At 36.5% G+C, this 12,142-nt stretch overlaps 1 protein-coding gene across 2 annotated transcripts in view; it reads left to right on the plus strand.

Moving 5' to 3' along the window:
• Window positions 1-12,142, plus strand: part of SYNE2 (spectrin repeat containing nuclear envelope protein 2) — a 275,575-nt gene that overhangs the window by 134,302 nt on the left and 129,131 nt on the right. For both annotated transcript variants that reach the window (XM_067554922.1, XM_067554923.1), the window contains 7 exons: window positions 1,529-1,684; window positions 2,859-2,999; window positions 3,353-3,535; window positions 4,354-4,491; window positions 5,409-5,594; window positions 7,789-7,911; window positions 9,745-9,927. In XM_067554922.1, coding sequence (XP_067411023.1) covers window positions 1,529-1,684; window positions 2,859-2,999; window positions 3,353-3,535; window positions 4,354-4,491; window positions 5,409-5,594; window positions 7,789-7,911; window positions 9,745-9,927 — 1,110 coding nt within the window. The remainder of the gene's footprint in view (window positions 1-1,528; window positions 1,685-2,858; window positions 3,000-3,352; window positions 3,536-4,353; window positions 4,492-5,408; window positions 5,595-7,788; window positions 7,912-9,744; window positions 9,928-12,142) is intronic.

The following is a 12,142-nucleotide window of genomic DNA, read 5'->3' on the forward strand; positions in this document are numbered from 1 at the left end:
GGGAACTGGGGGATGGAGCTGTGGCTGGGCGCCGGGGCCAGGACTGTGGCTGGGCGCCAGGACAAGGAGCCGGGGCCAGGGCTGTGGCCGCTGCTGTGGGGGAGGAAGGAACCAGAGAAGAGCTTGGGGCACAGTGGGGCTGGGTGACGCTCTCTCCCGGCCCCACCCCTCCATCGGGGCTGGCCCGTGTTCCTCCACCCCGAACATTCCTCCACGCCCCCTAGTGGAGTGCGCCCCACAGTTTGAGGATCTCTGTTATATACTGATCCGGAAGTCCATCTTATAAAGGGATATTTTCTGCTTATTGTAGGTCAGAGAGTTGTTTTCTTTCAAATACAGGTCATTTGGAAGCCCATAAATGCTGGCACAACCTTAATTGTGGCACTGTTTCAATAAGCTGCTTTGTGGTGTATTAGGTGTGCAGATGTTTTATGTTCTTTATAGTTGGACCCAGTTGTCACACCACAATGCGAAAGAAAACTTTGTTTCATCCACTGATCATAGAATCATAGAATATTAGAGTTGGAAGGGACCTCAGGAGGTCATCTAGTCCAGCCCCCTGCTCAAAGCAGGACTAACCTCAGCTATATCATCCCAGCCAGGGCTGATACAGTCTTTCTATGCAGTGTGCTTAGGTGAGGGACAAGATTCCCAAATGAAGGTTAGGATTTAAAGGGGAATGGTTAAACCAAACTTAAAAAAAATCATCATCCCATAGTCTAAAGTTAAAATAAAAAGTTCTCACTGTGTAATAGGAATTTATCACTTTGCCCAATAGCTTATTTCACATTTGACACCACACAAAAATGGCTGAGTGTAGGGAAAAGTAACTAAAAACAAGATATTCTGCAACTTGAAATTTTAGAAAGCCTTCTAAACAAACGAGTTTCTTCTTCATTCTTTCTGTGACGAGGACTTAGTTCAGGTTTTGTTTCTAGGCCACAGACTGTAGACAGTTGTTCAGGTTTCTTTGGTCTCATAAAACCTACATTCCTCACACGGAACTGGAACCTACTGTTTTGAAAGGAGCTGTGCTCTGCAGTTCTATATAATTACATGAAAGCAAACACTTCAGCTTCGAGGCTGTTGCTTTTAGTGGTCTTTGTGTTGTTGTTATAATAATGTAGCTGTATAATGTTAAACTGTTAAAACTTCTTTCAAAGTAAAAATCCAGTATTTGTAACAGGGATGTCACAAAGCTGAACTTTTAAATCACAAAAGCACTTTAACATTTTAACCATATATTATTTCTGTCTGTAACTAGAACAATAGTTTGACACTGAGGGGTATCAAGTTTAATTAATTCTTACAGATTGAAAAGCATCATTTGTCTAAACCAGTGAATATACTCAGGTTTAATCTGCTTGCATAGGTTATCAAGTGAGGTTTTGTAATGCGAAAACAACTTATTTAAATCATAATCATAGTAGGAGACTCACTGAGTTCCTACTGAGTTTAAGTTTTTAGTGTTTTATAAGTATTGAAACCTCTCTTGTTTACCCTCTTGTAAACCTCTAAATGTTTTTAGGCGATTCAGGGTATAATTAACAGAGAGAATCAAACTATTAAAGATATTATGGAAAAACTACGAATCAAGTATTCTGAAATGTATACAATAGTTCCTGCAGAAATTGAAACACAGTTGGAAGACTGCAAGAAAACATTACAAGACCTAGAAGAGAAGGTAACAATTTGTGTAATTCACATATTTATTTATTTGGAATGTATAACACATTATGCTATAACTACAAGTATCAGTTGAAAATGTTAGGTGGTTTAAATGCTAATTTTACTTGCATTTCAGACTTAGTAGAAATGTATAAACTACAGGTAATTGCATGTGTTATTTTTCTATCCTTTTAAAATATTATAGCAGTCAACAGATTAGGGTATAAAATTATTTTAATTAAGCTACAAGAAGAAATGCCAGATTCTGTAAGGCTAAGAACCATATACATTTTTTATACCTTTCAGGACACCACTGTTATCTTTCTCTTCAATCTTATTCTTAAACTTGACCAATAGTGTTTTTTATCTTCTCTTTCCCAATAAGTGTCAAACCTCATCAGAGTATCAGGCACAGCTGGATGAAATGAGACGTTCAATACATATTTCTTTGTTCTGTGGGCATTTCAAAGCCATTGAGAGTTCAGCAAATGCTTTTTAAAACATATGGCAGCGTATTATTTGTGACATAATTCTTTATACCTACCCGTGGTGCTCAGCGGTGCCCCAAAAAACTTGCCAGTTTAGGTTACTAACATTGTCTCAGTATTTTCAGTATTCCTTAAGTATAATGAATACATATATATAGCGTAAATGAAGTATTATCTATCCAGAGCAAAGCTGTTACATTTTTAAGGGGGACTTCAGCATATGAAACAAGGAAAAAAAAAAAAAGAGAGAGAATCAGACTGGTACATTAAGTTTGAGATAAAATTCTAACCCTAGAAGCACAGAATTATTATTTTATAGTTGTTTATTCATTTTTATTGATTCTAAAATAAGGGGGAAGGGCAGGAGGGAACAAAGTGTGTCCTTTCTCTAGTACAGGTTATATCTCTTACATTACTGGCCAGTACAGAAACCACCAGAAGTGAGTGAGTTGCAGTATATTTCGTTGATTTTTATTTAATGCTGTGTTCCACTAGTCATTTTAGTGGGATGAAACTATTGAATGGCTTGTGACCTCCAGACCATATTAATGTGGCTTCTTACAGCAAAATCTAATTCTGCCCTTACATTCTTATGTGACTTGTCAGGGAAATAATAAAAAGAATTCTGAAACTTTTTGTGAGACATTATGAATAAAGAAACAGATCTTTATTACCTGCATTAATTTTCCTTTATTATGATAGGTTAGCACTGAAATCTTGCAGAGCTCTCCTCGTTATGTGATAAATAAAAAAGTAGAGAATATTAACAATGGCCTGCAAGCTGTTGAAAAGATGTTACAACAGAAGAGTGAAAACATTGTAAAAGCCAAGGAAATTCAAAAGGTAATGTCTCAAAATTCCCTTTTCTAAGTCTGAAGACCATGGGTCCAGTTACTAAATCTGATTTAGAGGATTGGCAAGGGACCTTCCATTTTGTTTGCCTGTATACGCATAAACATCTACTTGATGAATACTTTCAAAACCTTTCATCTCACAGCAAAAGATTAATTTTCTCATCTGCCTTGAGCATGAATGATCCAGGGTAGATACAGAACATTCTGTACTAGTCATATAAGTTCATGAACCTTTGCAAATTCAAAATTCACATGCCCCACTCAGGAAATATAAATTAGATGTCTATACTGTCACAGTTAGGGCTGACCTCAATGTTTTGTTTACCATATTCTCACGTGCAGACAATCTGGGATGTGCTAGACCTTTGGCATTACAAACTGAATGAACTGGACTCAGAAGTGCAGGATATAGCAGAACAGGATCCATGTCACGCACAGGAATGGATGGACAGCTTAATGATTCCTTTACAGCAGTACCAGCAGGTCTCACAACACGCTGAGCGCAGAACAGCAGTCTTAAATAAGGTAAAGGCAAAGCTACAAGTGTCTTGGCTTCAAAAAGGATCAGACATTAAAAAAGAGACTACGGATAAAATTTCAAAAGTGCCTAGGAGGCATAGGAGCCTAAGTGTCCTTGAGATCTCAGTGGCACTTAAACATCTTAGGCCCAGATCCCCAAAGATATTTAGGTGCCTAATTCCCATCGCTTTCAATGTGAGTTAAATGCCCAAATGCTGAAATTACTTATAAAAAATGGGAATTAAGCTCCTAAATCACTCAAGTGCTTTTGAAAATGTTATCCTGCTTCTTTATTTCAGAACAAGGTTAATTTCACCAAATGCCACAAAAATATATTCAGTTTTTTTTAATTTTTGCCATTAAATATGTTTCTGTTCAGAATATAGCTCTAAAGACATTCAGCTAATCATACCAAACTCTGTTGCTTAGGCCTTCCATCTCTCACAATTAGGAATTGTTCTTTATCTAAGTACCATATGGCCTCATCACTGTAGCATCTGAGCACCTCACACTCTTTAACAGATTTATTCTCACGACACCCGTATGAGGTAGGACAGTTCTATTCCCTTATTAAAGATAGGGAACCAAAGCCTGAAGTAAATTGAGCGACTTGTCCAAGGTCCCACAGAAAGTTCTGGCCGAGCTGGTGATCGAATCCACATTTTCTGTGTCTCAGTCCAGTGTCCTAACCTTATATGAGCAGAATAATACTTCATAATTCAGAATTTAGTAATAAATGCAGCTTGTTTAGTTTATAAGGGATGTTAACTTCAGGTGTCAGAGTACAGATTTTTATAAGTTTTTTTTTTTTTTTTTTTTTGTAGGCCACTAATAAGATGGAAGAATATGATGAACTCTTGAAGAGCATGCAGTTATGGATAGAAACCACCAATTGTTTGTTGACAACAGAGGCTGAAAATGACACTGCAAAAGCCCTGAGTAAACATGCCAACACCATTCAAGTAAGAGTATATACAAAATTTCTGTACAGGAAGTACAAATTACAAAAATTACTTGGCTTATTCTAAGGACCCACTGCTCATGTAGGTATGGATTTTGCACCAACAACATTTTCAGGCACAAATAAAGAAGTCCACTGAAAAGTTGAACTTCAGTGAAAAATGACCATAGTTATAAAAAATGTTAGCAGCCATATAACAGTATGGCCAATATGTTTTAGTAGGGGTTATATCTGTCTTGGAAAACAATAAACTTTGTGTTCTGGCCTTTGTTTACTTGTTGCACTGCTTTACAGTTTATCAAATTTTACAAGTCATGCTCTTATTTTTAGTAAACGGTGCATTGATCCAGAATTAGTAGATCAGTACTTTTGTTCTTGTGTATTTGTTAAAGTATTTTGAGGTGAATTGTGATTCATAAATCAGTTTCTATATGTACCTTAAAATGGATTTTGGTAAGTCATTTCAAGAGTAAGGTTTTTGTAACATTATCAGAGGGAATTTGATGCGATGGGCAGATTGGTGCAAAGACTGGTTTCTGTATGTGAAATCTGAAGTATTGGCATGAGAACACATTAATTTAATTTGCTCTCTGGACATGACTTTTTATATATAAAGTTATCAGAATGTCATTGCTGTTCCAAGGATTTTACTAGAGGTATTGTAGCCTTCCACACTATGTTGTTATATATTATAGAGGGTGTAGCATGCTATAGAGGGAATATGAATGCAAAATTCTGTGAAAGTCTCACTGGCTCCTGTTATCCCAAGGATTAGATTATTGTATTTAAACAAAGTCTTTACAGTTTGGAACATTAGTATGTTTTGGGCTGGAAGGACAGAGTATTTGATTATGCAGCAGAGGTTTGTATCTGAACTGAGGTGCCTCAATTAATCAGGCAGTCTATTTCTTTTTCTAGATGGCATTGGAAGATTCAGAACAAAAGCAAAATCTTTTACATACCATCTATTCACAACTGGATGAGTTATCAATAATCTTTGAAACAGAAAATATAGTGCAACAGATAAATGAAATAAATGCTCAAGTAACAACTTTACAGCAAAAGATAATGGAAATTCTTCCACAGATTCAGCACATGGCTGATGTAAGTCTGGTGGTCTGAAAAAATAGGCTTATATTGGTTTTTCATTAGATTGTATTCAGCTACATTATTTGCATTAGAATGCAAGCATTCTGGGTTTAATAATAGGAATAACGTATAGGTAAATGTATCATTTAAAAAAAATCCCAATGTGATAATTCAGCTGTAAAATTCAAGAATAATGGTAAAATAATTTGGGGGTGTGCCCTCTGTCTTTATTAGGACGAGAAATATAATGCTTGTTGCTAGCTTTTTCAAAGGGCTTGTCTCCCTGAGGAAATTTACTAGCATAACTATACTGTTTGTGAACCGTCCGTGCCTAGGGTAGCCACCTGAAAATGCCAAGGTCAGGGCAGGCTGCAAAAGAGGAGCAGATTCTCCCAGCACTGGTGAGTGACACTGAAGTCAGCCTTCCCAACCAGCCACAAACTGCTTCTGATTCCACAACTGGTTATCAAGAAGCTAAAACAAAATATACACAGCCCCCTTTACTGCATTTCAGTCTTTGGCTCCCAATAAGCCACTAGGTCCAGTAAAGAGATAAGGTATTTAAAACTTTATGCTCTTTACCAAAAAGGTTCTTCTGACCCCAAAGGGTCAGCCACATTACCAGATCAATATAAGTTCGAATCTTACCCAAAATACCACGCTGCCAGCCAATCCTTTAGTAACTAAAATTAAAGGTTTATTATAAAAGGAAAGAAATAAACTATAAGAGAAATGTTAAATGATTAAAGCAATCAGATACATACAAATGATTTGAAAGTCCATATATATAAGGTTTTAGTAGAATTGTGGCGTTTGCAGGCTTGTATAGTCCCTCTGGTGTACATCCAGTATGTGGATGGGTCTCAGTCCTTTGATTCACAGCTTCAGTTACAGATGAGTTGATCCAGAGATAGGCGAAGACTGACTGTTGAAGAATGACTAAAAACAAAATGGATGTGATGCAGCCGCCTTTTATGTCCCTTGGCCTTTGCCATGCTGCTTGTGGAAATTTCCACAAATAAGATGGAGTCCAGGGTCACATGAATAAGTCTTGATGAGTCATCAGTTGTAGCCCCCCAGTTTCTCTCCCCAGGCCCATTGTACCTGTGAGTTTCCTTAATGGGCCATTAAGCATCTTATTGCTGCTGCCATCCTGTCTGGGGAGTCGCCCAGAAACACAGCACAAGTTGAAATACATATCCATAACTTCCAATACAAATATGACACATATACTTAGACAATATCATCATCCTTAGCAAACTATAACCTTTCTAACAGTACCTGACATGGCATATCTCATATGAATTATTGTAGTTTTGGAATATTGATGTTAGATAGTATCATAAATGGTCCCCCTAATCCAGCCAGTGTCACACTGTTATATAATTATTCTGCTAGAGTTACACCCAAATAATAATGTACACATGGGGAGTTATACCAATATAAAAGTGCCTTTTGCTGATGTAGTTTATACAGTTTCAAAGCAACATAAGCTAAATTGGAAAAAAAAGGCAGCCTTATATTGGAATAACAGTGTCCATACAGGCAGCTGTACTGCTATGATTATACCAGAATAATTCTGTCAGTAAATTTCCCCAGGTATACAAGCCCAAAAGGAGTTCATAATGTGTGACTTCAAGGTTATTTTGATTCCCTATTCAGGGATTAAAGCTATGTCCTGATCAGCTGACCATTAATACCTATTTCTCTATATGAGTTATGATAAGGCGCCTCAGAAAGAAAGTATAATTGATAGCAACTAGCTTCTGGATCAGCAGTAACTGTTGATGTACTGTAAATGCAGCAACACTCAATCTCTAGTATTGTACATTAATTGTTATTTTTTTAGTAAGGTTCAGTCAAAGACATCTTTCTGTTATGTTTCCAGTCAAAACAAATTGTATAATACACATTATTTAATTTATTTATTTATGTTTGACAGGCAGTTTGAAAACACTTGCTATTAATATGAAACATTTAAATGAAGGCCACATGTTTTATGGTTCTAATTTGCATTAGAAGAAAATGTACTTCAGATTAAATTATTGGAGCACAATGTATTTAGAATTTAGATAAAATTTAGATCTGGTAATTTATTGATTTATTTGGTATTTATTAAGATAACAATAACAAACACAGTAACAATTTATGTGGCTGTATAGTGAAATTCCCTAGTCCACAAATCTTTTGGATATTTCAAAACATCTAGGAGGTGGCTGCCATTGAATCTGAAGTGAAAGTGATGGAGAAGGATGTTGCCAAAATTAAGACGATCTTGTCAACAGAGGATATATTAGATTTTTCTCCTAAGGAACATCTTAGACATGGACAGGTGAATATGTATCTTATTAAACCTTTTTTTCATTAAATTGAATAACTAAATCAACACATTTTACAAATATGAAGATGGCTTATGAATGCACAAAATAAATTATTAAGATGAATGACTTACTTCTGAGGACAATACCTGTAAAATATTGCCCAGGAATAGGTATATTATGGAAACTATGGCTGTAATTTTCACACTGAACGGATGAAGGTACGTTTTCCACAATTATATTAAGTAGCCTTGTGGTTAATGCGCGAGACTGTGAGTTGGAACATCTGTGTTATATTTCTCTCTGCAGCAGACTTCCTGTGTGACCTTGGGCAAGTTGTTCACGCTTAAATTTTCAGAGTTTCTGATGACCCAAACTTCTGAAAACCTCAACATAAGCTGCGGGCAATTGGCACTTCTGAAAATTAGGCTCTAAGTTTCAAGTTGGGCACTCAAAAGTTGAGGCATTCAATATTAGTGATCTCAATTTCTCTGTACCTTATTGTCCTCATTTTGTGAAATGAGGATGATGATATTACTTCACAAGGGTAAATTAATTTGTTTTTTACAAAGAACTTTGAGATCCTTTGATGGCAAAGTGTATGTATGTGCAAAGTCTTATTATCGAGGTCCCTTCCATTCCTACTTTTCTATAATCCCATGATTATTTATCAGTTCAAGACTTCAATTCAAGACTTCATTGCCAGGATATTTTGGCCAGGATGTTCTGCCTTCCATGCCTGGGTACAATAAAGCAAATATTAAAGATATCTTTCTGTTTATTTTTTCTCTGCATCTATAAGCCACATTTTCAGTTCATCTACATGCAAAATTTGTGGACTGAGTTTAAAAGGAAAGCTGAAAGTTTGGTCATGTGTTTGTTGCTTTCTATCCAAAAGGCACTTATTGTACCTGCTACAGTATATGAAGAACTGAAGAATACTGTGAAGAAATATTTCACTATTAAAACAGTATTACTCCTTCCTGAATTGTAGCCTGTGCCTACATTAGAGAAATATACAAAAAATTCTCACTGATGTGAACACTTGTGTACCATAATGTAGATAGAGCTCTGCTAGTTAGACCCATTTTCACTATCATTTTAGTGAAACCTTCTGAGAGCAAGTCTAGTGGTTGGGTAATTTTAACATTTCAGTGAGCTCTATCAATTTTGAGTGAAGTCTGCATGACTCTGTGATAAGGTAGTAAACAGGCCTAGCTGTGGGATTCTTGTCAGCTGAACTGGCGTTAGATCTGTGAACTTTTAAAAATAATTTGCTATGGTAGACAAGGCCTTAGTGAGATTTCACATTCCTAAAACAAAACAGTGAGAAACAGAGCTGTCATACTCTTAGTCCAAATTAATCACTGAGTCTTCCATGAACTTTGTACTATGATGTGAAACCTTTTTACAGAGTCATGCAGATTTCACCTGAAATTGATGGAGGTTATTGAAATGTTAAAATTACCCAACCACTCAGTAAAACTATAGTACATTAGACATGACTTTCCTTCTGCATTTATTTATAAAGTAGAATGTTCTATGCTAATTGCATATGTGTTTTTAGTAACGTGCATCATTTCCACCATATGCCTCTGGTCCACAGGATGCAGAGAAATAGTCCCAATGTCCCCTGTCCTGCAAGTGTCATTACACACCCCTCTTGGTTTATACAGACTCATCATATATATTTTTAAAGAATTCTGAGGTAAAAGTTCTCTGAAGGTAAACTGAGAGAAACTAATATCAGTCCTGCAGAATTTACTTAAGAGAACTTTTCAACAGCATGATAGAAGTAATCATTGTTTTTTCTTCATATCACATTCTGGTTATACTTACATTTTTAGGCTCTACTTGGCCACATTAGTCCCTTGCAGAAGACCCTTGCTGAGATACAGGGATATGAAGAAGGTCTTAAGTTACCAGGAATGAGAATGAAACCTCTCTCAGTCTTCAGAAGAACAGCCCAACTTGTGAAAGAACTGAAAACTTTAGAAAAAATTACCAAGGAACAAAATGAGCTACTGGAGGTAAACTACTTGCATTGACATCAGATTAATTTGTTCTGAAATTTCATAAAAAACTCCTTAAATTGGTCATCATTTTTGACCTGATTGTCAAGGAAGGAACATAATATACCTGACAGGTCTCTTATTTCTGTTTTTGCTGGGTAATTTAACACAAGGAAAAAGCATGCGATAACTGCCTGGATATTTATTTCTCTTTGGAATTCAGCTAAAACAGATGTCAGTTTCTTTTCCCAGATAGCTAATGCCTTATGGCACCTTGTGGTAGTTTTTGGTATTACACAATAGCAATGGCTTCATTAATTGTCATGTTGTTTAAATACCTTCGTTCCTACAACCCAAGTCAATGCAAGTTGTGGGTGCTCAGTACTTCTGAAATTCAGACCCTTAACCTTTATACAGAACATGGAAATATTTTTGTTATATATAGCCAGCACTTAAAATTTAATTGCATTATCATTAATTATTAAAATGTGAATAGTGCAAAGTCTGGTGCTGAAGGAGTTATTTCTGAAGGATATAATCTCTTACCAGTAAGGCACAATGGGCCAGCTTAATCCATTGTAACTTGCACTGCTCATCCTTTTGAGGTTGGACATCTCCTGACCTTACCCTCATATTAGGTACTACAACTGGGCTTCTAATAGAGTTTAGCTATCCTGGGAAGCAGTGACTCCGAAAGAGATTTGGGGGTCCTGATGGATAATCAGTTGAACATGAGCTCCCAGTGTGACTCTGTGGCCAAAAGGGCTAATGTAGTTCTTGGATGCATAAACAGAGGAATCTTGAGTAAGAGTAGAGAGGTTATTTTATCTCTGTATTTGGCATTGGTATGACCACTTCTGGAATATTGTATCCAGTTCTGGTGCCCACAATTCAAGAAGGATGTTGATAAATTGGACAGGGTTCAGAGAAAAGCCACGAGATTGATTAAGGATTAGACGACATGTTAAGGAGCTCAATCTATTTAATTTAACAAAGAGAGGGTTACCAGGTGAATTGATTACAGTCTATAAGTACCTAGTTGGGGAACAAATATTTTATAATGGGCTCTTCAGTCTAGCAGACAAAGGTATAACATGATTTAATGGCTGGAAGAGAAGTTAGAGAAATTCAGTCTGGAAATAAGGTGTAAATTTTTAACAGTGTGAGTAATTAACCATTGGAACAATTTACCAAGGGTTGAGGAAGATTCTTCATCACTTACAATTTTTAGATCACGATTGGTTGTTTTTCTAAAAGATGTGTCATAGGAATTATTTTGGAGAAGTTCTATGCCTATGTTATACAGGAGGTCAGCCTAGATTATCACAATGGTCCCTTCTGGACTTGGAATCTATGAATATTTCTGGGTGAGCAGGAGAGTGGAGGCACAGGCCTAAACAATCCAAGATGGCTCTCTGCATTTCTCAGCATGATGCCATCAAACAAAAATGTTTTTCTTTTTAAACACACATTTTAACTGTTCTCTGGTAAAGGGAGTGCTTTAGCACCTCAAAAGCTCTTGTTCCACTGCTAGGCAGTTTGGCATTCATACCTGCTGCAGTTAGCATATGAAGGTTACCATCTTTGACCCTAGATATGTGTTTTATGCCCAAGATTTAGAGGACCAGGAGCCGGTATGGAATATGCCAAAGTGTATGCACATTATTATAGTTGGGAGAAGGCAGAGGCTCCAGGGCTGCAGCAATATACTGCTGTATTTAATGTTGAAGCATTATCTTGTGGTTGAAGACACATGCTTAGGTGCCAGGAATTTTGTGATTCTGTTCATTTTTTGCCCCAGATATTCTGTGTGACCCTCTAATGTCCTACAACTGTAAAATGAGGTAATAATAAAAATTTACCTCAGAGGCGCATTATGAAGCTAAATTAACTGGTGTTTACAAAGCACATTGAGATCCTCAAATGTAAGATGCTATATAAGTGCGAAGTGTTATCATTGGTTCAGATGGGACTTTAGATACAGGTTTTCCCTGCTTTGACATATATTTTACTTGTTGGAAGAAATACCATTTATACTCAGCATTTTGCTTTTATCGCTTACATATCTAACTACATTTTAAGTGAGATTTCTTCATGAAAAAACAGATTGGAAGAATTTCATTTCTTGGCAACTTGGGTATCATACTGTGCAACAAACGTTCTCCAGTCCTGTTGTGTAGGTTGAAAGCAAATGTAGTCCAATAGAAGTCCTTTGTCTGGCTAAGATATTACA

Source organism: Emydura macquarii, unplaced genomic scaffold (assembly GCF_026122565.2).
Source record: "Emydura macquarii macquarii isolate MOO-44397 ecotype Brisbane River unplaced genomic scaffold, CSIRO-AGI_Emac_v2 contig_1551, whole genome shotgun sequence".
NCBI classification, from domain to species: Eukaryota; Metazoa; Chordata; order Testudines; family Chelidae; genus Emydura; species Emydura macquarii.